We start from the raw sequence: 27,730 nt of genomic DNA on the forward strand, positions 1-27,730 counted from the left end.
AATAATAATTAATTTATTAATAATTCATTAAAGATTAAAATAAGAAAAATAAAGTGTTTATTACAAGTGGTGACATCAATTGTAGTTTAAAGGAAAGTATTAAAGACAGACAACAACAATTTCCACACGTGGTACTGCTCCGAAATCTGTCAGAACAGTAGCAGGCCGCTGAGTGGGGATCGCATGCGAGAGAGATTCTCTGCACGTGAAGGTGACTGAAACATCAAATTTGCTTTTCAAAACTTGATCGGAAATGAGTAAACGGGATATTCGCACGAAAAGAGTGCCACTGGAACTAAAACGATTAAATGCTTCGGAAGAAGTTCATTTTATTGAATGCAAGCCGGTTGACGAAGGGATTTTACGAAGCTGCAGGCCATTGTTCCAGGACCCAAGGATTCATCTTCTCAGCAGGGAAAATTCAAAGTATCGCTAGAATTCACAACACAATGTCCATTTCAACTGCCTGTGGTAAAATTGATTACGCCAATTTATCACACAACCATTGATAATGCTGGGGAGATATGCTTAGATGTCCTACGACTACCACCAAATGGTTTATACAGCCCAGCGATAACATTAGAATCAATTTTACTATCCATTCAAATATTATTAGCGTCGCCAATTCTCGATAATCATTGACGAAACGGCATTTCAAGAACTCCAGGAAAAGCGTTTTAATCGAACAGGCTTTCCAACATCATTCGCAAGATATCTATACAGAGGCAAGAAGAAGAATTAACAACCTAGAGTAAATTTAGTATTTGTTGTTATTAAAATAGAATTTAAATGTATTGTCATTAAAAAAACAACAAACACACATAAATATAAAAATAACTTCGCAAGAGATGCGCAGGACCGTTTTCCCTCGCCTCCGTTCTTTTTGTGAAAGTGAATTGGGTCTCAAGTTGGAGGAACTATGCTGCCGGGCTCCTACGCCAAAGCGGCGCCACCCGCACGGCCACGGTAATTATCGCAGGACTTGCCTCTGCCTCTGGTCATCAGGAAAAACCTCATCCTGCTCACCCAGCACTATTTCCATCGTTTTTGAAGACGTTGTCGACGCACGTATTCGTGTACTTCTTCAAAAATATCGTAACATCGCTACCGAGCGTAGTCTCTCTGAGCCCGTTAAGCATGATGTTCAGCACCACATCAACACTTCTGCCTCCTCATTATTCTCTAAGGTGCGTCCATTACCACCGCAGAAGCTTGCAGTTGCGCGGAAAGAGTTCGAAGAACTTCTTAAGCAGGGTATTTGCAGACCTTCAATTAGTTTTTAGTCTTCGCCACTTCAGATGGTCACTAAACCCAATGGTGAATGGAGACCTTATGGCGACCACAGACCTCTGAATGCTCAGACCATTCCTGACCGCTATCCCATACCACTCATAAACAACTTCGCGCACTCTATCGCAAATTGCCGTATTTTCTCGACCTTGGATTTAGTCAATGCATACCATCAAATCCGGACTTCGCGGTAACGTTCTCGAGGATGACTCAGACATTGCCGTAGTGGCTGCTCTTCACCGAAAAGTGAATCAAATTTGGCTGCCGTTGAGCTTCTTCTCCAACAGCTGAATCTCGGTCAACGGAACTACAGCACCTATGACAGTGAGCTACTCGCCACGTAGCTGGCAATTAAATACTTCCGGTATTCCCCTGAAGGCAGGCCGTTCACATTATTCACGGACCATAAGTCACTCATTTTTGCTTTGAAGCAAAAGTCCAGCAAAGCATCCCCTTGCCAATTTCGGCACTTGAGTTTTATCAGCCAGTTCACTTCCGAGATTCAACACGTGTCTGGAAAAGATACCGTGGTTGCCAAGATCACCGCCACCGTCGATTTTCCGGCAATCGCTGAGGCGCAGAGTGACGACGCGGTTCTCCACAGCTTGGGGACCACCAATGTTTCGTTCAATATCCAATATATACTGCGAGACCTCAGACAAGGGATCAAGGCCATATATTTCGGCCAATTTCCGAAAGGAAACGATCTAGCGCACCCAGGTATTCGGACAATGAATCGGTTTATCACCACAAGTATTTCAGGCCCTCGATGAACAAGGACATTAACTCTTGAGCCAGACAGTGCATCGCATGCCAGAAGTGCAAAACAACAAAACATGTGAGGGAAGAGGTAGGGGTGTTCCCTCGGTCCAGCAAGTGTTTCCACACAATCCACTCGACATCACTGGCCCTTTGCGAGACTCGCACGGTTTCAAGTATTATCTCACAATTACTGAAGGTGCACGCGGTGGCCTGAAGCAATACCTCTCTCTCTCACAATCTTATGCAGAAGCCCTCTGCCGAGAATGAATTCCACGCTTTGGTGTGCCGGCAAATATAATCACCGACCAAGGAATGCAGTTTGAGTCCTCCCTTATCTCAGAGTTAGGCAGGCCCCTCGGCCTTAAATGCCACCGGACAACTGCTTACCACCCACAGTGCAATGGGATGCTCGAAAGGTGGCACAGGCGGCTGAAGGCCGCTATAATGGCCCAAGACACTCATCCTGTCGCAAGTTTTGCCACTGGTTCTTCTTGGCCTCCGAACAGCCAATCGCGAAGAGTTTGCTGCAAGTCCTGCGGAGCTAGTAAACGGGGAGACTCTGAGACTCCTTAGCGACAGTAATTTCAACATCAGGTCGGGACTCAACGCTACCGATCGGTTGCGTTTGCCCAAGGACGCAATGCCAAAACTGAAGTCCCTACCACCAGCCAACCACGCAAAAACCGTGACTAACGTGCTTAGCGATCTCGAATCCTGTACGCACGTCCTAATTAGGACGGATGCTCCTCGGAAGCCGCTGCAGCCACCTTATGAGAGCCTCTTCGAGGTCCTCGAGCGAGGTCAACATTATTATAGCCTCACCGTTGGGGGCGCAACCAAATGGATCTCCTTGTCTCGAATAAAGCCCTTCGTCCAGTAGAAAACGCGACTAGGGCGAAAATCCTCTGCGCTCGAACTCGAAATCGATATAATGCGCATATACGAAACGCATCTCACTTACAAAACCAATTTCCAAATTGATAGGTATCTCTTCTATGATACTAAGCATTTGGAAGGAAAGGTCCACGGCAGTACCGGAGTACTTACCAGATCCTACATTAAGCATTATCTTCTAGGAGATTATTGCAAAGACTACCGCCAAGCAACTTCAATCCGAATCCACCACCGCGATGTGTTTTCCTCCAAAGTTTAAACTGACTTCTCAGACATTCGAAGATTTCTAATACACAGGGGAACAGATTTCTTGCTGCTGAGGTTTTTAACGCTAAGCACATTCATTAGAATCCAGACTGACCACTCCCAAAGGAAGATAGTTGTGGGGCGTGCTAGCCTGAGACACTAGACTTGACATCGTCTCATCTGGACAGCCCACTTATTGGGCAGCCGATCGACGAAAAATCCTGATCCTGATTGAATTTACTAATAATAATAATCGTTGGCGCAACCAATTGGATCAGTGCCTTGGAGTGTATTAGAGCACCTCATTCAAGATCGCAACGGTACACTGCAGTACACTGTAGGAGGCAATGTGGTCAGCATTGCGCTCCCAAGATTATTACCTTGATTTGATTCAGGTACTCATTCACAGCTGAGTTGACTGGTATCCGACATCCAGTCACGGTAACAAATCGCTTTGCTACCAGTGAAATTTGAACCGTGGCCTTCCGGTACGACAGCCCAGCGCTTTAACCACTTGAGCCATCCGAACACTGACTGGATTCAATTTGGTGTTACTAAAAATGTGAGACGAGAGTTAATAACGAGCAAGCCGCGCAATGAGCTGTTTTCAGACAACTCACCCGTCATTATAACACATGCAAATGTACCTCCTACAAGAAGCGATGCAAGTAGGAAGTTAAAAATCAAATCAACGAACTGGTTGAATTTCCGCAAGTATATAAGCACTCATCTACAAATAAACATTCCCTTGAAGATCAGAGGTGAAATAGGTAAAGTCCTTTTGAAATTCAAAGAAATAATGGCCATGGCCGCAACAGCTCTCTACACCACGCCCATGTATCACCAATCTTCCAAAAAATAGTACATCGCACAGATCGACAGCTGGTCGAAATAGAGCGGATGTTGAATAAACAATGGCTGCCTTACTATTCTCCAGACCTAAAAAAAAACCATTGGCCAAAACGAAATGATCGCTCCGTGGAGCCCTTAAGAATCAATGGGAACAGGAGTTGCAAAGTTACTTACGAAGTCTATCGCCCCCTGCATCAACTAAATTTTCCCTGTGGGAAGCTGAAGACTTGCTCAATGCAAATCGCCACTGAGATCAGCAGCAGGCAGCTGGGCAAGAAGAGATACTGACAAAAGGTATTTCTCCCCCACTTCCTGGAAATGGAGTCAACGCTTCCAAAAAATATCCATGCGTACACCGGAATCTTCACATTTAGAGCCAAACAAATTGCTCAAGTCTTTGGAGGACAAGTGGACCCAAAGAAAGCTCCAGGATATGACCTAATCACAGGAAAAATGTTGAAGGAACTTCCAGGTATCGTAATCACTTACGTGACTCACATACTCAACGCAATTCTCGTCTCACCTATTTCCCCAAGTTTTGGAAGGTTTCAGAAGTTACAATGATTCCTAAATGTAGGAAGGACCAAACGCAAAATGTTTCACACAGGCCTATAAGTCTGCTACCGATACTCGCAAAGGTATTCGAAAAATTACTACTTTCAAAAATCTGACCAGATCTAATGGAAAACAAGGAGGAATTACTCTCAGAAACATAGTACAATCGAACAAGTGCACATGATCGTCTCTAAGATAAGGAGTGCACTGGAGAATAGAAACTATTGACAGAGTGTGGCATGAAGGTTTGATTTTTAAAATGAAGAAGCTGCTTCCAGCAGTTTCATGAAATTTCGGATTTTTGTCTCTTGGAGCGCAAATTAAGGTTGATATACAAAAGCTTTGCGTCTCGCGAATACAAGATCCAAGCTGAGGTCCCCAAGGCAGCGTTCTTGAAACGACATTCTACCTCGCCTATACCTTGGATCTACCAAGTGATCCTAATCTGATAGGTTCAACGTTTGCAAATGATACTGCCGAGTATCCACATCAATCCTCAGGTTACATCAAAAACTTACAAATCCTCCTAAGACGAATTGAAAAGTGTTTTACAAAATGGAAAATTTGCGTAAGCGAAACCCAGTGCTGTCATGTCGCTTTCACACTGAACAGGCAAAACTGCGCTAAGGTCTCAATCAATCAACAGAATAAGGTAAAATATCTCACTTTGCATCTGGATAAACGTGCACATCTAACATCGAGTTGTTACAGACAGCCCAGCCCAGGATACTGCGGATGATCACCGGTGCACCTTGTTATATGAAAAATGAAAACATCCACAGCGACCTTCGAATTGCGACAGTGAGAAAGGAGATCTCATTCCGAATGACAAACACAAAACAAGGTTAGCTTGCGATCCTAACCCCTTAACCCGGGGACTGCGACAACAGCTTAGTGACAGTCGATTGAAAAGAATGAACATTCTAGAATGTAAATAACAACAAACAAGTCGGAATACCGGAAGCTCGCGCTTCGGGTATAAAGGTTTTGTGTTCATCTTATGTAAGAGACGCACATATCTCTGTCCGTATATAGCTACAAATCCAACATAATCCATCATATTTTTCCAAACTACGAGACATACGTACATATTAGAGCCATAGATATCACGCTCACCCTAAACAAACAAACTGCCTATTACCTGCTGTACACATATATGCACGTATCTAAATTTATCGTACCCATATTTCCGATTTACGTCTTATTCTATCTGAATTAGGCACTACCCGCAAAGTTCATTAGCACGCATATATTATATACCTACATACACACATGTCTGGTTGACAAATAACTAAAAAACTAAAACAAAATAATTGTCTGCGACCCAATTCATAAGAATTCATTTCGTTGTGGTATTGACGAATTGATATGTGATGATGACGTCATGCGGGTTGTAGAGTGCACGAAATTCACAAAAAATTGTAAAGTTTCACCCCCAATAACTTTGTTAATAATAGTTGGATTTTCTTCAAACTTGACCAAACTGTGCATTATGTTCTTCATTACACTCATGCCAAATTTTGTATTTCTGGGATGAACATAAGGGGGGGTCCCGGGTAAATTTCTAAAATGTGGAAATGTACTATTATTAACTTTATTTGTGCAGATATCGGAGCCGGATATATTTTGAGGCCTAGATTTCGTAGAGATGCACCACTGTGATTTTTTCCAGATTTTTCGGTTAGATAGGTTCTGAGAACGAGACCTGTTACACTTTTTGTGGGTCATATTTTCAACCCTTACTCCCCTATGTTTCATCTAATATCAAATATTGAACCAGATTCGAAAAGTACTAATTGAGACCTTTCATTTGACACCCTACTTGGCTACATTCTGTGAAAAAAAAATTTGCACCCTCCATTCACATGTACGGAGAGCCCCCCCTTAAACTTAACGCAAGATGGCGCCACTTACTGCATGTAAAGGGATCACCAGATTACATACTCTCACCAATTTTCGTGACAATCGGTCTAGCCGTTTCCGAATAAATCGGGTGTGACAGACAGACAGACAGACAGACAGACGGACAGACGGACAGACAGACACCGTCACCATTCTAATAAGGTTTTGTTTCACACAAAACCTTAAAAAACGTGTATGGATACTATTCTGTAATCTTGCTTTGAGAATAGTGTATTGTATAGCACTGTCGAGGCATACATCTTAATTTTAGCTCTAAGATTCAGAGCGCTTCAGGTAAAATGTTTTGTGTTCATCTTATGTGAGCAACTCACTATGCATGTTCTCCATTCGTACATATGTAGCTAAGAATACAAAATATTTCGCAATATTTTTCTAAACTCTAAGATGCACATATGCACATACATATAAATGATATAAATACTGTGTTCATCCTAAATAAACAAAAATTTTCTATTACCGCATTGATAAATTGATCTAACGCATTTTCTCGCATCTCCACTTTACTCCATGCACAAATTAAAAACCGTTGCTAACCAGGTGCACACATTTCTATTATTTTAGTTACTACCCGCAACTGTCTCCCTCGAGTAATTGACACTAATATGCAAATAACTGAAAAAAAATCCAAAAATAGGGAAAACAAAAACATCCCCATGGACCGTTCATATAAGTGTGGCGTGGCGGGATTCGCAGTATTCGAAATTTATTTCGAATGTTGCGAATGCGAACAAATAGATGGCGCTGAACTTCCACTTTGTAGAACTCACCACGGGAGTGGAGGACTAGCGGAGATAGTGTGCCATGAGTTGGGGGCAGAAAGAAACACATGAAGACAAATCGTTCTCTTCTGTCTCCAGCCTGGAACAACGACGGATCTCTCGCGCTGTTAAAAGTGTCTCTATTATTCCTTTCGTAAATTAAGTTTGATTGTTTAAATAAAAAGTGTCTTTATTATTTCTTTCCTGTCGTAAATTAAGTTTGATTGTTTAAATAAAAGTTCAATTCATAACGACGTCATTTGAAATTTATGATTAATCCGTGTTTTTTTCCTTTAAAATAGATTGGAATTACACTTGGAAATCGTTAAGCAGTCTAGTGCAAATAGCACATAAGTTCACTTTATATGATGATGACTCATACACATTTTAGGGTGCAGTAAAGTTACCTGAAATGCGAAACTTTGACTTTCCATAACTTTGTTAATAATAGTTGGATTGCCTTCAAACTTTTAAGAATTATGTCCTATATTATCGCTTACGCTGCTGCTTTGTATTTCTGGGATGAACTTAAAGGGGTTTTCCGGTAAATTTCTAAAACATGGTAATATACTATAAGTAACTTTATTTGTGCATATATCGGAATGGGATGTATTTTGAGGCCTAAATTTCACATAGATGCACGACTGTGATTTTTTTTCAGATTTTTGATTGGATAGGTTCTGGGAACGAGACCTGTTTCACTTTTTGGGGCACGCATCTTCCTATATTTTATCCAATATCAAAAATAAATCAGTTTCGCAAAGCACTATTCGGGCCCTTTCATTTGACAACCATGACCCTATTCTGTGAAAACAAAAATTACACCCCTCTTTCACACTAAACACAAAATGGCGCCCCTCGCTGCATGTAAAGGGGAACACAGACCATATGTTCTCACCAACTTTTGTGACAATCGGTTCAGCCATTTCTGAGAAAAAAGGGTGCGACAGATTGACAGACAGACAGACAGACGGAGAGACAGTCAATGAATCGATGTTAATAATATTTTGTTTCACACAAAACCTTGTAGCTTTGTACTGATGAAGGAGGTAAGTCGCTCCCGAAATATGACATATATTTACATTTAAAACTAACAATTGCAGTTTGGAAGAAGCTACTCCTTGTCTATCAATCTTAAAAAATAGCTCAAACTGCCCACACTGTAATGTGATAGAAGACAACAAACACATTGTCATCGATTGCCCAAGTTAGTTGCTTAACAGAGCACATACCCGCAACCTATCCAGATTTCACAATATCCTAGACTTCAGTAAGAACACTCACACAGAAGATCTTAAAAGCTGTCGGATGAGGTCACCTAAAAAAATCAGATAATAACTACCATTTTACTTTATAATTTTGGCATGAAATCATGTGCTTATTTAAATACTAATTAATTTCGAAGCATGGGCTCTTGGTTTAACGCGCATAGCATTGGGACGCTCGACTCGCCTAAGTGAAACCTGTACCTCAATCAGATAGAGGACATTTCAGCCGTTTTCGTCCGTTATATGTATGCGAATAGAAAGCAACGTCGTTCCTTTGAAGTGCTTAAAAACGCCATCGCGTGGTACGATCGACAGTACATTAGTAAACAACTTTGTAGTGGAGTTAACAGTACTAAGACCCTCAAAATCATAATTTTGGGCAGAAAAGTGTTATTTTTCCAGCAATGAACCATGAATGATTTCTGGTAGGAATACTTCTTATTTAACATTTATGTAACTCTGAAAATTTCACTGAATTCGGATCCACCGGTTCTTGAGAAACTACCAAAAATATGGGTGGAGCTTAAAGTATAATATAAACAAGTCGGGAAACCGGAGCTTGACGCTTCAGGTCTAAAAGGTTTTGTGTTTCGCTATGTGAGAAGTATAACGTAGTTCTCCCTTGGCTTATAGCATTGACCCGAGATATTGAAATCGCTCAGTTCTGGGCAGGTTATGGCCATTGCCAGAACTGAGCGATTTAAATATCTCGAGGGACAGGTTACTGCCACTGCCAGAACTCAGCGATTTAAATATCTCGAGTCAATGCTATCAGGCAATGGAGAACTGCGTAATGAAATTGTTTCACGCATTAACGCAACCTGGATGAAGCGGCATTCCCGAACTGGTGTTCTTTGTGATCGGCGTATCAGCGCGCGTCTCAAATCTAAAATTTACTGCAGTTTACTGAGTGTTGGCCGACTATTAAGGACAATGCATGGCGTCTTGTGATAATGGGGACGAAGATGTTGCATTGCACTGGTGGCGTGACACGTTTTGATCACGTCTGAAATTAGAATATCCGCGATCGATATGGGTTTGCCCCGATCATGGAAAAACTGCGAGAGAGGCGCTTTCGATGGTGTAGTCACGTAATTCACGCTGACGAGAATTCAATAACCAGTATTGATCAGAACATCGAAGTCAATGGTAAGCAACCAAAAAGCCGGCCAAAACAACGGTGGCTTGATACACTGGATGGGGACTTGAAGGTCTCGCGATTACATCAGGTATTTGATAAAATAGAATGACGAAACCGATCACGACGAACCTACCCCGCTTGTGAACTGAAGGCTGAAGAAAAAGAAAAAGAAATGAGGAGCGCCGAGCGCACGTGTCACATAGCTAAAAATTCCATTGCCCTCTATTTTCTAGAAAGCGATTTAAGTAAATTATTTGATGGAAAGCACTGTATTGATAATAGTCAACCTCATACGCTTCACACTCTGAGTTTAATATTATTAGCAAATGCCAAGAATTTAACCAACATCAAATATAAAAAAGGGCTAGAGAGAATTAGATTCTTCTTGAATGAAATTTTAATATTTCACTCGGATGTCAATTATTCTCGCTAATTATGACGTCAGCATCTTATTTGTATGGCTCAGGATTCTGTTAATTAGCACGAAATTGATAAGTTTGAACTGCTATAACTTTGGAGTTAATGGCCATATTTCCACGAAATTTAGCACGTATATACGAAATATTGTCCTCTACGCTGGTGCAAAATTCGGAAGTCCTAGGATGAATTTAAGGGTGGTTTTTCAGTAAATTTCTAAAAATTAGTAATATACTATTAGTAAGTTTGTTTAAGTAGATATCGGAATGAGACATATTTTCAGGCCTAGATTTCATCTAAGCGCACCATCCTGATTTTTTCAGATTTTTAGTTAGGGTAGTTTCCGAAAATGAGTCCTGTCTCACTTTAAGTGCGTACATTTTGACTCGTCACTCGCGCACTTTGCACTTAACGCCAAAACTAATATCAGTTTCAGTACAAATCGAGACCTTTAATTTGATACCCTACACGACTATATCCAGTGAAAACAATTTTTGAATCCCCCCTTTGGATGTATGGGGAGCCCCCTCCTTTCAACTCACCTAAATTTATTCCACTCGCTGTATGTGACAGACAGACAGACATTGAATCGATTTTAATAAGGTTTTGTTTTACATAAAACCTTAAAAAGTAGAGCGCCAACAGCTTGGAAGTACTCCCACAAAGGAGAAATTGCTTTTGAATTGAATCTAGGCTGTGCCAGTTTAAAGTTAAATTAATGTACATTTGCGTTATATTTGTATATAAATTACTTTTCAAAAAAATCCAAGATTAGTGCAATTGATGCATGTTAACTATAAGTTACCAGGTTACTAAAGTTTCCCGGCGTAAGTTGTGACGTTACATACCGGTATCACATTTGTGTGTTGTCTGAAGCGTCTATATGCGAGGCAGTTAATTTCGCGGATTCCGCTTCCTCATTACAGGACGGACACATATCATCTTGTAGAATTCCTATTTAGGAGATATGTTTTGTTTGTGAAACATGACCAGCCAGAATGCCGACAATACCTCTGCAAATCTTCCTATTTTTCGACAGGATAAACTTTGGAGTAGTTTTGTTTCTGGCAGGAAAATTTGGTGTGTCTAGCAGCCACTTGGCCTTATGTAAAATTCGTTCCCAGGTTTTTGATACCAGCTAATGCTAACACTCCAATTGCTGGCTCGGTCCCAGCAAGGGAGAAATTAAACCATCTTTTGCTAAGGATTTTACGTTTTTATTCCGCTGAGCAGACGCCCAGATTAGTTCTATCGTATTGAATCTAGATATAGAATTCAATTAGTTTCAACGTTCCTGGACGATCGTTGGCGCAACAATCCATATTGGATCAGGGCTTTGAAGTGTGTTAGAGCACTTCATTCAAGACCCTAACGGTACACTACAGTAGGAGGCAATGTCGTCAGCATTGCGCTCGCCCCAGATTATTACCCTGATTTAACTCAGGTACTCATTCACAGCTGAGTGGTATCCGACATCAAATCACGATGCAAATCCCACTGCCACTAGTGAGTTTGAACCGCGACCTTCCGTACGACAGCCTTGTTCTCTAACCACTCACCACTTTTTGGCTAGCACAAGAAATAAAATAATTCGAAAAATGAAAACCGACGAACATTATTTCCAAATGAATACATTACAGGTACAGATAGGACAGTTCTTTTAAATAACAAAATATCAAAACTCTTCTGCAATATTAATTGATATACATAACTTTAAATAGCACAGTTTCTGAAGAGAGGTGTTTTATAACGCAAGCATTCACAAAATTAAAATTGTATAAAAAACGTGAAAAGAAGAGCGCTTATGAGTTATATGTGGATATTTTCTATTCACACATGTTATTAACATACCCCAGTGGTGTTTTCCATTGAATTGTACACCTGATTGATATGATAAGAAATAAATATGAAGATATGTATGAAATCGACATGCAATGCATTGGTTTGTACATTTATTCGCACTCTGCCTGTAATTACGCTTAAATATTTATTTACTTCATAATGCCGGAACGGATTCAAATAAAACGTATGTGCAAGAACCATCATAAGCAGAACTGTTATTTATACTTTATAGACAGGGTGCAAACTTTTGGCGATATTCTATTAAATACATATATTTCAAACTTACACTTCTCACTCCTTGGTAATTTGTCAGCTGTTCAGTCTCATCATCGACTCCAACTCTAAAAAATATAATGAAAATATATTTATTAAATTTAAAGTAACCACGGTTTTATGTGAGTTAAGTACAGTTTATGTTTTCCTGGGTTTAAAGCAAGTTCTTAACCTAGCAAATTCGTTTATATTGGCACTTATAGTATTCTTCCTGATTGGAGCAAAAGCGCAGTTTCTTTCTTTTCTTTCTATTCAAGGCAGAACGTAGGCGAATTTTCGTGAAAATCACACGCAATTGAATATTGTCGTCTTCCCGTTTATTAATTTTAACATTCAAATTTGATATAGAAGTTTACTTACGGGATTTTCAGCCAATTAAGTAGGAAGTTTGCAGCGCCTCCCTGCACAATTACAGTTATGATAACTATCAAGGATGTTGCAGTCAGCATAGTCTGCCTAGCGTCCGATACTGTATTCCGAATAGCCAAAGCAAATGACATAGCGCCACGTAAACCTACAAAGAACATGTAAAAGCAACTCGTAAGAATTGATTAAAATGCGTTTCAAGCTGGAAATCTGGGCTATAAAAAGTTTTATGATTTTGTTATGTGACGAATTTCCAATATAGGTTCAATCATTCGTACATAGCTAAACAAGTCGGGAAACCGGAAGCTGGGCGCTTCAGGTATGAAAGGTTTTGTTTGCTTGTCCTGTCAGTATATTTGAGTGTAGAACTATCCCATTTGTACGTAGCCCGTTAAGAATATGCATTTAGCATGTCAGATTTAGTACTTCGGGTTGTAAATTTACAAGTAAAGACAACTTTCAGCTACTGTAACTTTGTTACGAATAGTATCATTTTGATCAAACTTGGAGATAATATGCTTCATATTATATTTTATACTAATATCAACTTTTATAACTCTGAGATGAACTTAAGAGAGGTTTTACTCAATTTTCCCAAAAATATGTTAATCTACTATTATTAACTTAATTTGAACAGATATCGATATGGAGAGTATTTTGAGGCCTGGGCGCCATATAGAGGCAGTTTCATGATTTTTTCAGATTTTTCGGTTGGGTAGTTTCTGAGAATGGGTCCGTTCAAGAAATCATCACTTTCGACCCCTCCCACTCCCCGCCTTTTTAATAAATCTCAAAAGTAAGATCGGCCTCGAAAAATACTAATTAAGACCTTTCATTTGATACCCCACATGATTGTATTTGGTGAAAAAAAATTGTACACCCCCCTTTTACATGTATGGGGAGCCCCCCTAAATCTCAACCTAGAATAATATCACTCACTGTATGTCTGGGGGTTCACAGGTCCCACTTTCTCACCAAATTTCGTGTCAATCGGTATAGCCATATCTGAGAAAAGTGCGTGTGACAGACGGATAGACAGACAGACAGCCATTGAACCAATTTTAATAAAAATTTTTAAAAATCAAAATATACATATAGTATGTGAAATAATAAAACTTGTTGTTTCTTTTTCGTTGGTGTGGGTATTTATTCTTGCAAATACCGATATTTCGGGAACCACTTGTTCCCTTCATCAGTGCAAACAACTTGTTTGCACTGATGAAGGGAACAAGTGGTTCCCGAAATATCGGTATTTGCAAGAATAAATACCCACACCAACGAAAAAGAAACAACAAGTTTTATTATTTCAATTAATTAATCGTTGGAAACACCGCATAATTTCACTCTGATATAGTATGTTCTAAGAGTGAACCTGTCTGCCAATGCATGTCGCGGCATCTTCCTTCAATGGCGTGGCGCGTGTGATTGGACCTTCTTGTAAATTGCGAATGGCGTCACGTTGTTTTTGAACTACCAGTTTTCGTAGTAGGTCGTTCCATTTTATGTCCAACTTAGTGGGTTATTTTTAAGAAGTGGTGCATTGCATTCACGGAAATTGCTAGTTTGTTTTTACGATTTTCAATTTTATGGAAAGTTTGAGCTATTTCACGAATTGACCACCAGGTAACGTAATGTGCCCAGTCCAAACATTCGACCAGTCGATGTCAGTCAGCAAAACGTGATATTGCCAAATATTCGTTTCGGTTTCTGTTAAAAAGTATTTCTTATGCATGAGTTTTGTTGTCTCTTTTTGGATCTCGACCCGTTAAAAGCACTTGGCTTTCATAAAAACCACATATTTCCAAGTGGCTCAATCTAAAACATTATTAAAGCGTTTTTAAGTCGCTTCATAAGTTTCCAAATCGGTGTGCGATTTCATATCTTTTTGCATAAAATTCGCTTCCTTCGTTCCTTCTTCTATTCAACTATTAGACAAAAACTGGGAAAATATTATCCCTATAATATTATCCTTCAACAGGCAATGTGAGGCTTGGTTTCCTTGCGATTACATAGTCCGCCGACTATAACTATTTTTAAATCAAATTTCAGAGATAATATTATTCAAATATTCGCGGTTTAGCTGATCTTTACTGTTATATTCTGTCGTTTAAGTACGAGATGCACCCGTAAACGAATATCTTCATCAAAAAATTTAAGTTTTTTTAGCTTCTAGCACAAGTTTACCCATCCTTAGATACCTTTTCGGAATCTAAAAATTCGACCTGACCTATCGTCCCCTGTTAGTGGTTCGAAGGTATCGCCGAACCGTTCATTTTAACGGTGTGAATAAATCCTACCTGATATCTCTTGATGACAGGTCCCGTGAGAGGCCAACCAAGAAAATGCATTCAATGTTGTTAGAAACAACATGATCGGATCGAGTAACAAGCCTCGGAAAAATGTTAGGACGTCCACCACAGTCGACGCGGCAGGACGGGCCCCGGGCCTGTCGAGAAATTGCCAAAGGTTCTTGACGTATGAACGGTGTCAGGACGTAAGCAAGTTAGTCCGAACAAACAAAAATACGTGTATGCACGCTGAATGTTGGCACCCTAACTAGAAAGACCGAAGAACTCGCAAGAGCCCTTCGGACAAGGCGCATTAATATCTGCGCTTTGCAAAAAACCCAATGGTCTAGTGCCGACATTGAATGTGAATGGCTATAAACTTTTCTATTTTGGTAGCCCACACACATTGCCATGTCATGTCATGCTTTCTGATAACTTCTCGATGCAAAGACTTGCCACTTGCATTAAATGGTGGTGATTTCGTGAGAAAATAGTTGAAATGATCTCACTTACACGATTACCAACCATTACAAATGTGGAAAAATCGTGGAACCAAATTAAAGACACGATCCGCGACTTGCCAAAAGCCTAAGCGAACGCACACAGGATATTGAACACTTCTGTTGCGTTAATGACAAGAACAGTGCTTTGCTTACCGACCGTCGAGCCGCCACGATAGATGGCGAGAATATTTGGAGCAGATTTCAGCTGAAGAATTTGTTCATCTTCCATTTACATAATCATTCCCGACATTTGGAGTAAAATAGTTATCGCTACGTAGCTTAAGTACTGAGGAAGAGAGTAAGTAGCTTTCGAAATACGTATTTACTAAGTATTAAAATATATTGTAGTAGGAGCAAGCTACCTAGTTTTATTTTTATTTGGAGTGGTTTCACCTGCCAGCACAACTAAAGTCGGATGGAATCGGGGAAAGCCACAGGATCTGACGACATCGCATCTGAGCTCTGGAAAGCGAAGAGCTGTGACCCAACACTCTGGCTCAGTGAATTCTTTTATCGGGTTATTCACATTTGACTGGCAAAAAAGTACCGCAGTTCCAATATAGAGCAAGTCGGGAAAGCGGAAGCTGAACACATCAAGTATGGAAGATTTTGTGTATTTCTTATCTAAAGACATTTGAGTGTGCATTTGCCTTATTAATACGTAGCACGTAATATATGCATGCATTATCAGAGAGTATCCACTTTCGGATGATATTGACAATCACAGTCACAGGCAAAGAAGCGACAATTTGGACTTATATAGTATTATGGTGTGTTAGTAATAGTGCGGTCGGATCATGCTCTATGTTGTAGCCTATACTACTGCAATTTCGTGGTGCTAGGATGAACGTAAGCGGGGTTTTGCAGCCAATTATTAAAAATTATAGTATTTTAATATTATTAACTTTATTTGAATAGATATCGGTATGAAGGGTATTTCAGAGCCTAGGCACCATATAGTCACAGCCTCTTGATTTTTTTTCAGATTTTTCGGTTGGGTAGTTTCTGAGAAAGGATCCAGTAAAGGAATCGTCTCTCTCGATCTCTCTCACTCTCCGACTTTCCAACAAATGTCAAAACTATACCGGCGTCGGAAAGCACTAATCAAGCCCTTTCATTTGATACCAAACATAAGTATATTTGTCAAAAAAAAATACAACTCCCTTTTGCATGTGTGCCCTCCCCCCTTCCATTAAATTCGATGTAAACGAATGTAACACACTGTATGCGTGGGCGTTCACAGTTCCCATCTTTCCACCCAATTTGGTGCCAATCGCTACAATCATCTCCGAGAAAATTGCGTGTGACGGACAGACAGACAGTAAACCGATTTTAATAAGGTTTTGTTCTACACAAAACCCTAAAAAGGAAGGTAGTCCAGCAGAATGTTCAAATTACCGTTCAATCCGGTTACTTTCCCATACCATGAAGACTTTTGAACGCATTCTTGACAATCGTATTCACGAAATCGTGAATCAAGCCGCATTTGTCAAGAACTGTGGAATTACTGACGCAATGCACGCTGCGCGGTTACTCATGGAGAAACGCCATGAGATGCATCGCCCTCTTTACACTGCATTTCTGGATCTGGAGAAAGCGTTTGAGCGTGTCCTACACGAACTCATCTGGTATGCTTTACGACAGCGCAGTAAAGTTCGAAGTGTGGCGGGTATATCAAAACCACTTCGTCTCTCTGTTGGTGTTCATCAAGGAAGCGCCCTTTCACCACCTCTTTGCTCTTGTTATGGACACTGTTTCACGGGACATTCACACTGCTTTAGTGGCGTAACACGTTTTGATCACATCCGAAATGAGGATATCCGCGATTATTATGTTGCACCGATCGTGGAAAATTTACGAGAGGCGTCTTCAATGGTGTGATCGTCATCCGCGCTAACGAGAATTCACTGGTGAGCGACCAAAAAGCCGGACGAAACAACGGCGGATTGATACGCTGGATGGGGATTTAAAAGCGTCGCTCCTTCTTGCGAGCAATTTCGTATTGTCGCAAGCAAGACTCAACATAGGAGGGCTAAATTGGGCATGCAAATCAGAAGGTCTATTCTATGGTGAAGGCATTAAAATTAAACTTTTACATACAACTTTTGTGCAATCAAATGTAGAAAAAAAAAAACTGATATTGCTTATTTTTTTCAACCGTCCGCCTGTTTTTTTTGTATACAAAAATTGATTCAAACAATTCATTTCATACCATCCTGACATTTTTACAACGCAAATGGACTATCTTTGTTTAAAAGGCTTTTGTTTATAGCATTATAACTATTATACGGTTGCCATTTATCCCTTGATGGGTATACCACATCTACGCGACATTGTTCATGATTACCTGAAACGCGCATCAGCTCCCCCTCGACTTCCTGAGATGCCACAATTCTCGACTGTTCTGTGCCAAGTTCTCTTGGAGCGACTCACTCGTCAGCCATCTTAGGAGAGTGGATTCCACTGCATGGTATAGCCAGAAATGGAATTGTCGCCCCTCCAGAATGTGTGACTTATCCGACCACATCGTCCGCCTTCCGATCACATCGCCCACGGGTGACAGGCATGTGCACCGAACAAGTTCTTTGTGTGCAATTGTGTCAGGCTAGCGTATTCCGATGATGCGACGCAGGCAGATGCTAACTAAGCTCTGGAGCATTCTCGTCACAGTGAGAATCTTGGTGTTGAGATAAATGCATTTCCAGATTTTAGACAAGACAGCGAAAGCGGACCTGGCAGTGTTAAATGCGTCGGGCAACATCCAGTTCGGTGCCATTACCCGCAGAAACCACGTTTCCTAGGTATACAAATTGATCCAGCAATGCAAATAGGAACCGTGCAATAACCCATCAGATTGGGGACCTTGGTTTTGTTAATGTTTTCTTCAGTCAAGCTCTACCTGCCTCTATTTCCAAATCCATAGCCATTTAGAGAGCCAGAGCAGACACAGAACCAGCGACAAATTAGCGACCACATGCAAGCTCCTTCATGATGCGGTATATTCTCATGAAATGTGATCCGCGGCATATTCCGCTTCCCTGACCAGCGCAATAACAAATTGGCGATGATCCCTTTCGAAGCTAATGTCAGTTCCTTTCTTGTTACACACAGGAGACAGCTCCTAAACCGACTGTTGATGGCAAAGTGATCAATCTGATTGCTCCTATTTTGTCGTTCGGTTGAAACCCAACTGACCTTAAGGCAAACTATGTATTCGAGCAATATGCCACCAATGGTAGAAGTTGCGGAAATTCACAAAAACTCTAACCATTAAAAAAAGACGAGGCAAACCCTGCCTGAGATGGAAAGATGGCATAGGTCAGGACTCCAGACAGTATTTAAGGATGTCGAATTGGTGGACCTCGTCGCAAAACCGAGGTGTCTGCAGTTCCTTATTAAGGCAGGCCTAGACCGGATTACGGTTATTGCGCCGTTGATGATGATGATGGTTATTGTTATGGTCATCAATACCGTGTTGCTGCACCATATATCCCAGCAAGGTGCTGACAGAATCTACCTTGGCATCCTAATCACCCGTCACGATCAAAATGTCACCATAAGGTAGCCTCACCTGAACTGTGTGTAATTGCACATAGAAAGCATCATTCTCTACTATATCGGAAGTCTCTCTTGGTACATGGCAGATAACACAATTATGATGACCGGAATTGTAGTCAGAAATCCGCCAGAAACCAACTTCTAGATCAAGAGACCGCGCCTTGCGATAGCCGTCAAAAACAACCCGACATCGGATTCGTGTCCGCCACTACTCAGCTTCCCAGAGTACAAAATCACATTGCCGAAGGAGAGAGCAGAATTCCACAATTCTGGCTCGAGTTGGAAATAGCGAGGATTCGGGGGACTTTCCATACTGATGGCGAGGAGAGTGTGGCGCAGCAGGGTTAACAACATTCGAAATTTATTTCGAATGTTGTTAATTCGACTGACACATCCCACTACCGGTGTTCTCCGTGGCGGAGTAGGCCTTCGTATTTGACTAGAAAAATTGTAAAAAAATAATTGAATTTTTGACAGTTACTTCAGAACCGTTCATGAGTGGCGAATGTTTTCTTTACCCCAAAACTTCATTCATTTAATGTATAATTCAACAATCGAATTAAAAGTTTCAAACTCGCGACCGGTTTATTGTAAATAATTAAAAGTGATGTGTCAAATGTGGAAGGCTATGTTTTGTATTATATTTCTACTTGATTAAATACGGAGACTACTCGAGACATTTAAAAGAGTACGCACATTACATAGACCAATCATAGCCCGCTTTCGATAGCCAAAGGTCGTAGCGGTGAGATGTTGTTGATGTTTCGGTAGCAGTCATGTTTCGGCATTTGCACAGAAGACTTTGAGTGTATTCTTGAGCCCCAACTCACAGGGCACTAGCATACAATTCGCTAGCAAAATTACAGAAACAACCTTGTTTTTTAAGGCCAAATGGTGGGGAAAAGTCCTTACATGTTCTTTCTCTTCAGCTTTTGTCCCGTTCATAAGCGGGGTTGGCTCCTCGTTATCGGTTTTGCCATTTGGGTCTATCAAATGCCTGATCTGGGTGCAATCGCGAGGCTTTTAAATCACCATCCAGCGTATCAAGCCACCGTTGCTTCGGCCGGATTTTTGGTCCTGTACCATTGACTTCGATGCTCTGACCAATGTGAATTCTCGTTAGCACGAATTATGTGACCATACCATTGAAGACGCCTCTCTTGCAAATTTTCACCAATTGCTGCAACCCCATAACAATCGCGATCAATTAAGATCGAAACGTGTCACGCCACTAGCCCAACGTAACATCTTCGTCTCCATTACCCCAAAACGCCATTCCTTGTCTTTTATATTCGGCCAAAACTCAGCTCCATAGAGAGTGACAAGACGGGCGACATTGCGGTAAATTTTAGATTTGAGACGTTCGTTGATACGTCGATCACAAAGAACACCAGTTGTGGAACGCTACTTCATGCAGATTCCGTTAATGCGTGAAGCAATTCCATAACGCAGATCTCCATTGGCTTATAGCACTGATTCGAGATATTTAAATGGCTCAGTTCTGGCCAGGTCACTGCCGCTGACAGTGATTGTGCTTGTTTCATGGGGATCCGTCGTCAAAAATTCAGTTTTATTCGGATTCAATCTGAGACCGTGTTGCATGAGGCGATCATTCTATTTTTGGACCAGTTGCTCAAGATCATTTTTGCTATTGAACGCTAGGAAAACGTTATCTACATAAAGCGGTGTATAGGGCGCTGGACGTTGGATGTCTCGTGTGATGGTGTCCGTAACAATAAAAAAGAGGAGTGGTGAGAGGGCGCTTCCTTGATGAACACCAATAGAGACACGAAGTGGTTTTGATACACCCGCCATACTTCCAACTTCACTTCTCGGATCGTGGTAGAGAAATTGAATCCATCGCATGAGTTTGGTCCCAACTCTTCGCTTTTCAGAGCTCAGATGCGATGTTGTCAGGTCCTATGGCTTCCCCCTCTTAACAGCAGTAATAAAATCACATTTCTTTTATCTTTTTAGAAAGTCCTAAGTGCGCCAGCTACTTGATTTCGGGCTGGACTAGTTGGGAAGCAACTTACTTAGACCGTTGTGGTGCACGGAGAACTTAGTCTTGGGCCCAAGACTTCGGTCACGCTGCTCACAGGGCAGTCTAAGTAATATATTACATAATAATTGCATCTTGGGTGTTTGCCTGAGACTGGGCGGCCTGGATCACAACTTTGGAAGTAAGTTACATTACCTTTTTAATACATTTAATTCCGTCTAAAAATATCGCTTTTCGGAATGAAAGTAAATAGCTGGAGTGATAAACAGCTTGTCATATTTACACTTAATTTACATAGTATGAGTCTGCCTTGAGATTTTAAGGCGTCAAAGATAAAACCGCCAACTTTGACTAGAAGAATGGGAGAACGATGATTATTAAAGAAAAAGCCCTTATTCTTGTCTTACGATGTTGGGGCGGTGGTAAAATAAGAGAAAAATGTATGTTATAGATAGCAGTGTAAAGCGGCGAAAAACGAGCAAACAATTATCACTACATCTTTGCAAAACAGATTCGCAAGCAGCTTTAGTTACGCTCAGAGTTAGAAGAGCATTGAGTAGTGTAGGTATGGTTTAATGATGGCGGAATGAAATGGCTTCATGGCCCGAAGACCAGCTAAAAACTGATATTAATGAAACCTTAATTGGTTAAGACAAAGTGAGAAGAAATATCACAAAATATTTGTGTTTTTAATAAATATTTTTTTCCTGAACAAACGGTATACATAGATGTATACTTTCTGCGTAATCTGTTTTATGCTACAAACTTAATTTACGCTGGTGTAAATGATAAGAATTTCATCATACATTCAAAATCAAATGATTAGTGATTTCATTCCTTAGTGTCATAGTAAACTCGAAAAAAAGTTGTTTAAAACTGGATTTCTCTTTCATGCTTGCATTATGATTCGGAACGAAATATATTATTCAAGTCCATATTTTTCACTACTATTACGGACAAAGAAATTATAAAATAAAGAGATTCCAGATATTTCAAAAACGGATATAGTACCTCAAGCCATTATAAAAACATGAACATGAATCAGTTTCGAGGTACCTTTGTATAGAACTTGTTAAGATTGTGTATATACATTACGAATTACGTGCACAGACCAATCCACTCTTACACAAGAAATACGCAAAACCTTTCATACCTGAGCGTTCACCTTCCAGTTTTCGATTTGTTTTTCAAATGATTTTCTTACCTGCAAAAAATAGCATGTGTTGAAAATTATACGATATTTTGGGATTTCGGCCTAAATTCAACAGAAATGATAACGGGTAGATGTTCGCTGCTCGTCCAATTGCTGCACAGATCTAGAAATATTATAATTTATATTTCGTATACATATATGGTATGTTCAACGAAAATGTATACAATTATACATGGTGTCTCACGGCGGAGCTAGCATTTTTATATTAAACTAATCAAACCCTGACAGACGTTCTTCTACTTGTGTATATTTGCAAAAGCTGCGGATTTTCTTAAGTCTAGAAGAAGTGAAGCAATGCGATGATACGCTTGCCTTTTCGCTTTGAATGTCGCAGTGAAATTACCATATTTTACAATATTCGTCGCTCCAAACGATACTTTTGATTTGAAAGTGTGCATTGCATTTCCGAATATGCTATAAAAAGTGATTGGATTTCAGACCAAACTTCAAAGCTCTCTATACCGTCCGCTGTTCTTGTGTCTATTATTGCTGCTATTCTTGGAATTCTGCTTGGTCCCGGATGGTCGCCCATTTATAGCGAATCAATACCTCAAAACTTCTTTACCCATTTACGCATCCAGTTCTCGTTCGGTCCATCCCGTAAACGTCTGATGTCATAGTGGGGGCAAAACTGTTGCCGAAACGTATGATTATCATCCCTTGAGAAATGTTTCGCTAGCAAATAGGAACAATGAGGCGAGGTTTTTCTATTCATTAGTGATTTTTATTTTAGTTCGCCTATAATGACATTTAGGGAGCAACTTGCTCCCTTTTTAATACGACGTGTAGTACGCGCGAACTAGTGAGTAGAAAAAAGTTATCTCATTGTTTCCACTTCATTCAATCGGTAGAAACACCGCGGCTATATATATTAGTTCCGCTAGAGTAGACACTTAAGCTAATGCGCGCTTCCCACTACCTACTACAACTTTAACCCTGCCGTGAATCACCCTGTATAAAAAATTAACTTACAAACCCAGTTGTGATAAAAAGTGGGTCGAAATGATGTTTTGGAAATGTAAACATTGACACTCCGATATATGAAAAAATGAAGTTCTCTGCCAAAAAATTTAATAATTCAAATATTTGTTTCGTTCTAGTCCGTGAATCTTCAGACAAATTATTGTAGGTGTAATGTGCTTGGCATATTCCACAGAATAGAACCGCGACTACACCCGTTAATTCACTAGCTTCCGCTATTAAAAATGTACTATAAGACATAAGTACAAAAAGCGCCGATTCCAGAAGAGGGAAGTCACGAACGCGGGTAAATTTCGTCAGGTGTTAAAAAAGCTAAGGAAAATTTTTAGAAATATAGTATACAAATACAAAATTATTTACAATTGTCATTAAAACGAGTAATATAATCATCAATATGTTTAATAGACAATTCCAATCGATCTCGCCTTCCCAAAACTATGAAAATATTTAGAAATTTATTTATAGTTTATATCTCTTCCCCATAGGATTGGATTTGAACACAATGCAATATGATAAAACGGGACTTGTTTCGTTTTATTATGCCCGCTGGAAAGTCTCCAACAGAGAATATTTACATTTCTTTATCGCCTTGTGAAGAATTTTCAGTGGGTCACAAATCTCCCTATGTTCCGACTAAAGAGGTTTACGATGGACCACTGAGACACAATACGTCTGTCTTTACATAATTATTCATATAACAAAACAACTACTCGACTTTAGTTTGAAAAGGATATCAATGCTGTTAAGCATCCCATTGTAGCACCAATGAGCAATGATAGCATAAATATTCCGAAAAAATCTCCCAAAGACATTAAAAATGCATTAGTTTCAAATCCACCCGAAACAGAATAATGTTTTCCATAGTTTTGTATTGCTCTGAAAGTGAACAAGAGGAATAAAAGTAAAAATTGAATCCATCCGAATAGAAGACGCAAGTACTTACGCGCTAAGCACCAAAGCGACTGCATCATTCAACACTGATTCGCCGAACACTAATGCATACAGATTAACGTCCACATGTATATCATGAAATATTGCTAGTATTGTCAAAGGGTCTGTCGGCGATATTAACGCTCCGAAGTAGAGTGTATCCAAAAATGTAAAACTATTACGTAAATATTCAGGCATAAGTTTCACGCAGCCATACATTAGGGCTCCGATTAGAAACGATGATATTGTCGTACCAATAATGGCAAACGAAAGAATAGCACCAAGATTTCTGAAAAAGTATTTCTGGACACAAATAAAAAAGTTAGTCAACATTATCATGCCATATGTATTTAGTATCTTTACACTTAAAGTTGAAAATATCAAAATTGAAGTCAACGAAAACTTGAAAACTGTTTTTGTTTAATCGAAAACTTATTTTATTCGTTTTGCTTGCGATAACATTTGGGTATCCATATTATTAGTTTTCTGGAAAATACACTTTTTTTTTGGATAAATCACACTTACTTAAATACAGTAGATTATCAAGGGATTCCGCTAAATTTATATGAGAAAGCTAGGTTTTATTTTTATTGATTCTTAAAGTTTGGTGTAAAAGAAAACCTTATTAAAATCGGTTTACTGTCTGTTTGTCACACGCATTTTTCTCGAAAACGGTTGCAGCTATTCACACCAAATTTGGTGGAAAGGTGGGAACTGTCAGCGCATACAATTAAATCATACTAGGTCACGGACCCGTTCTGAGAAACTGCCCATCCAAAAACTCAGAAAAAATCAGGAGGATGCCACTATATGGTGCCTAGGCTCCGAAATACCCTTCATACCGATATCTGTTTAAATAAAGTTAATAATAGTATATTATCATAATTTTTAGTAATTGGCTGCAGAACCCCCTTTAAGTTCATCCTAGAATCAGCAGCAATGTACGCTATACGATAGAGCACAATCATACCAAGTTTGATGGATGCACTATTACTAACAAAGTTACGGTAACTAAAATTTGTCACTTCTGCGCAAATCCAAGCTTTTAAATGTCAGTCACGCGAAAGTGAGCATTCTAAATAATATATGAGTATATTACGTGTTAGGTTCTAATCGGGAAATGCCCACTCAAATATTTTTATATAAGAAATACACAAAACCTTTCATGCCTGAAGCGTCTAGCTTCCGATTTTCCGACTTGTTATATCAAAAATTCAACTAATTACATTATTTTGATCATAGCTTCATTATTATTTATGCCATTGACTTTTATCATATCTCACCTCAGGTATTTTCAAGCACTTTAAAAGGACTGTAGATGAGTTTCCACTAAGAGTTACCTATTTAGTTTATTTGATCTTGAAATTATTATTTTTTTAAACCATTATGAATTTACGTTTAACCGACTATAACTCAGCCCATATTGCACCTACAAAAAAAATAGTGTGGGGCGCCCTTCATCATCTTCGGTAACCGACGAGCACTCGGAACCATAGAAGTCAACGGGATGAACGACACTGGCGGATCTGGAGCTTGTGACATTCGATAACGCGAACTGTGGAATGCCCTATCTAGCTTGCTTTGATGCTTGAAACAATTTTATATCGCACTTCAACATTGGGTAAGGGTATTAATCCGAACTATTTAAATAGCTTAGTTCACTGCATCTTGTATGAGAAATTTCCTCTGCACGCTTCGCCATTCGTGCATAGTTAAAAATTCTAAATTTTCTTTGAGATATCCAACTCCACTTTTCATATGGGTTTGACGAACTCACGTAAAAAAACAAAATTTTGACCTTCTGTAATGTTGTTTATAATAGTTGGATTTTCTTCAAACTGTCCAAAATTGTGTATTATATTATTACATAAAATGGTACCATAAATTTAAGAGTGATTTTCGGGTAAATTTCTAATATACGATATGTGATGTATTTTGAGGCCTCAATTTTGCATAGGTGCACTATTCACGTTCTGAGAATGAGACCTGTCACAATTGTGGAGCATACATCTTGAGCCCTCACTCTCCTATATTTCACCCAATATCAGTTTCGAAAAGTACTAATCGAGCCCTTTTATTTGATACGTCACACTACTATATCCAGTTTAAAAAGATTGTACGGCCTCCATTCCCATATATGGAGATGGTTTTAGCGATTGACACCAAATTGGGTGAGGTGGGAACTGTGAACTCTCACGCATACAATCATTGTCATCACCATAAACGTTGGAACAACCGGTATCCGGTCTAGGTCTGCCTTAGTAAAGAACTCCAGACATCCTGATTTTGGGCCAAGGTCCACTTATTCGATATCCCTAAAAGCTGTCTGGCACCCTGACCTACGACATCGCTCCATATAAGGCAGAGTCTGCCTCGACTTCTGTTTCTACCATAGATATTGCCCTTATAGACTTTCCGGGTTGGATCATCCTCATCCATACGGATTAAGTGACCCGCCCACCGTAACCTATTGAGCCGGATTTTATCCACAACCGGACGGTCATGGTATCGCTCATAGATTTCGTCCTTATGTAGGCTACGGAATCGTCCATCCTCATGTAAGGGGCCAAAAATTCTTCGGAGGATTCCTCTCTCGAACGCGGCCAAGAGTTCGCAATTTTTCTTGCTAAGAACCCAAGTCTCGGAGGAATACTTGAGGACTGGCAAGATCATTGTCTTGTACAGTAAGAGCTTTGACCCTATGGTGAGACGTTTCGAGCGGACCAGGTTTTGGAAACTGAAGTAGGCTCTGTTGGCTGTCAACAACCGAGCGCGGGTTTCATCGTCGTAGCTGTTATCGTTTGTAATTTTCAACCCTAGATAGAAACAATTATCAACGGTCTCAAAGTTGTAGTCTCCTATCTTTATCCTTCCAGTTTGACCAGTGCGGTTTGATGTTGTTGGTTGGTTGGTCCCCGGTGCCGACATTGCCACCATATAGTTTACCTTGCCTTCATTGATGTGCAGCCCAAGATCTCGCCCCAATGGCCGCCTGCTCGATTTGGATGAAGGCAGTTTGTACGTCTCGGGTGGTTCTTCCCAAGATGCCGGTATTGTCAGCATAGGCCAGTAGTTGGGTGGACTTAAAGAGGATCGTACCTCTTGCATTTACATCAGCATCACGGATCACTTTCTCGAGGGCCAGGTTAAAGGGGACGCATGATAGGGCATCCCCATGTCGTAGACCGTTGTTGATATCGAATGGTCTTGAGAGTGATCCTGCTGCTTTTATCTGGCCTCGCACATTGGTCAGGGTCAGCCTAGTCAGTCTTATCAATTTCGTCGGGATACCGCTCATGGCCGTGTACAGTTTAACCATGGCTTTGCTATCATAGGCGGCTTTAAAGTCGATGAGAAAATGGTACAACTGATGTCATACCAACAATTTTCCATTGGTTGCCGCAGAGGGAAAATGTAATCTGCTGCTAATTTTCCTGGAGTGAAGCCTTTTTTGTATGAGCCAATGATGTTCTAGGCATATGGGGCTGTCCGGCCTAGCAAGATAGCGGAGAATATCTTATAGATGGTACTCAGCAACATGATACCTCTATAATTGCTGCATTGTGATATGTGATATCTTTTTATGTATGAGACAGATAATGCCTCTTTGCCAGTGGTCAGGCATTGATTCGCTGTCCCACACCTTGAGCACAAGCTGATGGACCACT

The 27,730-nt window shown here is 40.1% G+C and overlaps 1 protein-coding gene across 12 annotated transcripts in view; it reads right to left on the reverse strand.

Moving 5' to 3' along the window:
- The window catches only part of LOC119650566 (sodium/hydrogen exchanger 7), a 136,920-nt gene that overhangs the window by 17,193 nt on the left and 91,997 nt on the right, over positions 1-27,730 (reverse strand). For 10 of the 12 annotated variants that reach the window (XM_038053379.1, XM_038053381.1, XM_038053373.1 and 7 more), the window contains exons 4-10: positions 24,076-24,365; positions 23,867-24,008; positions 23,124-23,432; positions 22,143-22,254; positions 12,582-12,735; positions 12,235-12,289; positions 11,958-11,987 (exon numbers count right to left, since the gene is read on the reverse strand). In XM_038053379.1, coding sequence (XP_037909307.1) covers positions 11,958-11,987; positions 12,235-12,289; positions 12,582-12,735; positions 22,143-22,254; positions 23,124-23,432; positions 23,867-24,008; positions 24,076-24,365 — 1,092 coding nt within the window. The remainder of the gene's footprint in view (positions 1-11,957; positions 11,988-12,234; positions 12,290-12,581; positions 12,736-22,142; positions 22,255-23,123; positions 23,433-23,866; positions 24,009-24,075; positions 24,366-27,730) is intronic. The other 2 variants (XM_038053376.1, XM_038053378.1) reach the window with 1 other exon arrangement.

This window comes from Hermetia illucens, chromosome 3 (assembly GCF_905115235.1).
Source record: "Hermetia illucens chromosome 3, iHerIll2.2.curated.20191125, whole genome shotgun sequence".
NCBI lineage: Eukaryota > Metazoa > Arthropoda > Insecta > Diptera > Stratiomyidae > Hermetia > Hermetia illucens.